We start from the raw sequence: 2,500 nt of genomic DNA, 5'->3' as shown, positions 1-2,500 counted from the left end.
TAATCTGAATGATGGAGATATTCATATGAATAAAAATAATACAAGTAATAAATTGAATAATAATAATAATAATAATAATAATGACAATAATATGAATAGTGAGATGAAATATAAAACATTTAAAGAAGAGTACGAAGAACAAATATTAAGTAAACCAGAATCGATAAAATATTTTTTTGAAGTAATAACAGAAATATTAATAGTAATAAGATTAGGTTTAATATATAGATATACGAATTTTTTAATACCTTTTAAGAATTTTCTTATTTCAAAAACTTTAGAAAATGTCGAAATGGTATGTGTTACATTTTTATCTATACATAAATTTGGTAGAGAAAAATATCCTGATATATATGGTTTTTTTTTGATAATCCTAATTTTGTATATATTAAAATATGTGTTTAAAAAAATGATGTATAAATTATATTATAATAAATATGGTATGGGTAAGAAATATTCTTTGAAAAATCAAGAAAGTGAAAATATGTACATGCAGAATTTATTAAAAAGGATTTTGTATAATGTAGAAAAAAAGAAGGTCTTATCTAACTATGAAAGTATATTACAAGATATATTAGAAAACACAGATAACTTATTAGTAAATAGTAATATAATAAATAAAGAAAATAAAAATATTTATACAGATATGATATCGAATATTAATAATATAGGAGTCTTTACATATATATCTACACAAGCATTAAAAAAAATTAATCATAAATCGGATTTAATAATTAATGAATTAACAACCAATGGTTTTATTGATGAAGATACAAGTAACAAAATGGATAAACTCAAAAACTTCGCTTCCATAAATGAATATCCTTATGTAGATATTAAAAAGTTTAAAGATAATCTCGTCAACGAATATGATGAGCACTTTATATTAAACGATAAAATGAGATACAGTGGATTTCATAGTATGGAAAATGACAAGAGTCCTCCGAATGATAAGTATAACATGGATAGTTATAATATGGATAGTTATAATATGGAAAACATGAACATGGAAAACATGAACATGGATAATATGAACATGGAAAACATGAACATGGATAATAGCAACATGGATAATAGCAACATGGATAATATGAACATGGATAATAGCAACATGGATAATAGCCACGTGGATATGAATAACATGAATAATAATAACATGAATAATAATAACATGGGTGTACATATAAATATGAATAACAATTATTTATCTAATAAATATAAACACAATTCTGCATATGATGAAAATAACGTGCAGGACTTTTTACAGAAATCAAAAAAGCAAGATTATGGACATGTAACGAATACACTGAAAGATGGGAAGCAAATGATTTATAATAACATGGATCCGAATAATAAAAAAGATGATAATTATTTTAAGAAAATGATGAGAGATTCAGACTTATCAAATTATAACGGAAGGAAAAGTATGTATTTAAATGAATCATTAGAAGATGACATGAAAAATAATGATTATGATAATAAGATTAATAATAAAAATTTTGATTATGCAAATAATAATAGCACATATATTGTAGAAGGTAAAGAAATTCAACAAGGTGAAAAAAATAAAACAAATGATATGGATGAAAAAAAAAAAGATGAATCCTTTATTCATTATGACAATAAAAAAATAATAAATAATTTAAACCCCTTCTCCCCTTTGAATGATTATAATAATATTTCTAATAATAAAAAGAATACCATAAACGAAGAACAAAATAATAATGTAAATGAATCTGATGTTATAACATACATAGCAAATTCTTATATAAATAAACCACCTAGTAATATAAATAGATTTAGTCAAACTTCTATTTATAATACACATAATAAGGTAACCAACCCCTTATTAAATACACAAAGAAATGTACCAAAAGAAGTAACACAACGTAAAAACACGGAAGCATCTGTAAATAATAATGTCGAAGAAAATTATCTGAGAAACAAGGTTACGAACCATGATACGGAACAAAGCGTGGAGAACAAATTGGTAAGAGTACGATACATGTGAAAAATAATTTAAAATATAAAAATTGATATGTAGATTGTGTAAAAAGGGCTATTTCTTTGTGAAATATGACTTTAATATAATACATATATATATGTATATATGTATATATGTATGTATGTATTTATTTATTTATTTATTTATTTATTTATTTATGTATGTTTTATATTTTGTTAGGATGAAGACAAGTTAAAGATGAGTACTCACATGGTAAATAATATATTTGAAGGTACAAAGGAATATATAAAAACAAATGAAGATATGAATAATATAAGTAAAGCAGGTGATCCCTTTTTGCATAATCAAGAAGGTAAATATATAAACAAGTTAATGATGAGAAGAAATATAAGCATACTTTATATGTTATAATATATATATATATATATATATATATATATATATATGCATATATTTTTATTTATTTATATATATGTGTGTGTTAATTTTTGTAGGGTCTTTTTCTTATGCGCCACCCCCTTATCAAGGTGTAGA

The 2,500-nt window shown here is 22.7% G+C and overlaps 1 protein-coding gene across 1 annotated transcript in view; it reads left to right on the top strand.

Annotated features, from left to right (window-relative positions):
* PF3D7_0108700 (secreted ookinete protein, putative) overlaps nt 1–2,500 on the top strand; it is a gene marked incomplete at both ends in the record, with an annotated part of 3,898 nt that overhangs the window by 1,211 nt on the left and 187 nt on the right. Inside the window, 3 exons of the mRNA XM_001350982.2 lie at nt 1–1,990; nt 2,186–2,318; nt 2,461–2,500. The exon at nt 1–1,990 is cut by the window's left edge and continues 1,211 nt beyond it; the exon at nt 2,461–2,500 is cut by the window's right edge and continues 42 nt beyond it. Of these exons, the coding sequence (XP_001351018.2) occupies nt 1–1,990; nt 2,186–2,318; nt 2,461–2,500 (2,163 nt within the window). The remainder of the gene's footprint in view (nt 1,991–2,185; nt 2,319–2,460) is intronic.

Source organism: Plasmodium falciparum (assembly GCF_000002765.6).
Source record: "Plasmodium falciparum 3D7 genome assembly, chromosome: 1".
NCBI classification, from domain to species: domain Eukaryota; phylum Apicomplexa; class Aconoidasida; order Haemosporida; family Plasmodiidae; genus Plasmodium; species Plasmodium falciparum.
The sequence above is the reverse complement of the archived record's forward strand: the minus strand, read 5'-3'. Positions and strand labels throughout refer to the sequence as shown.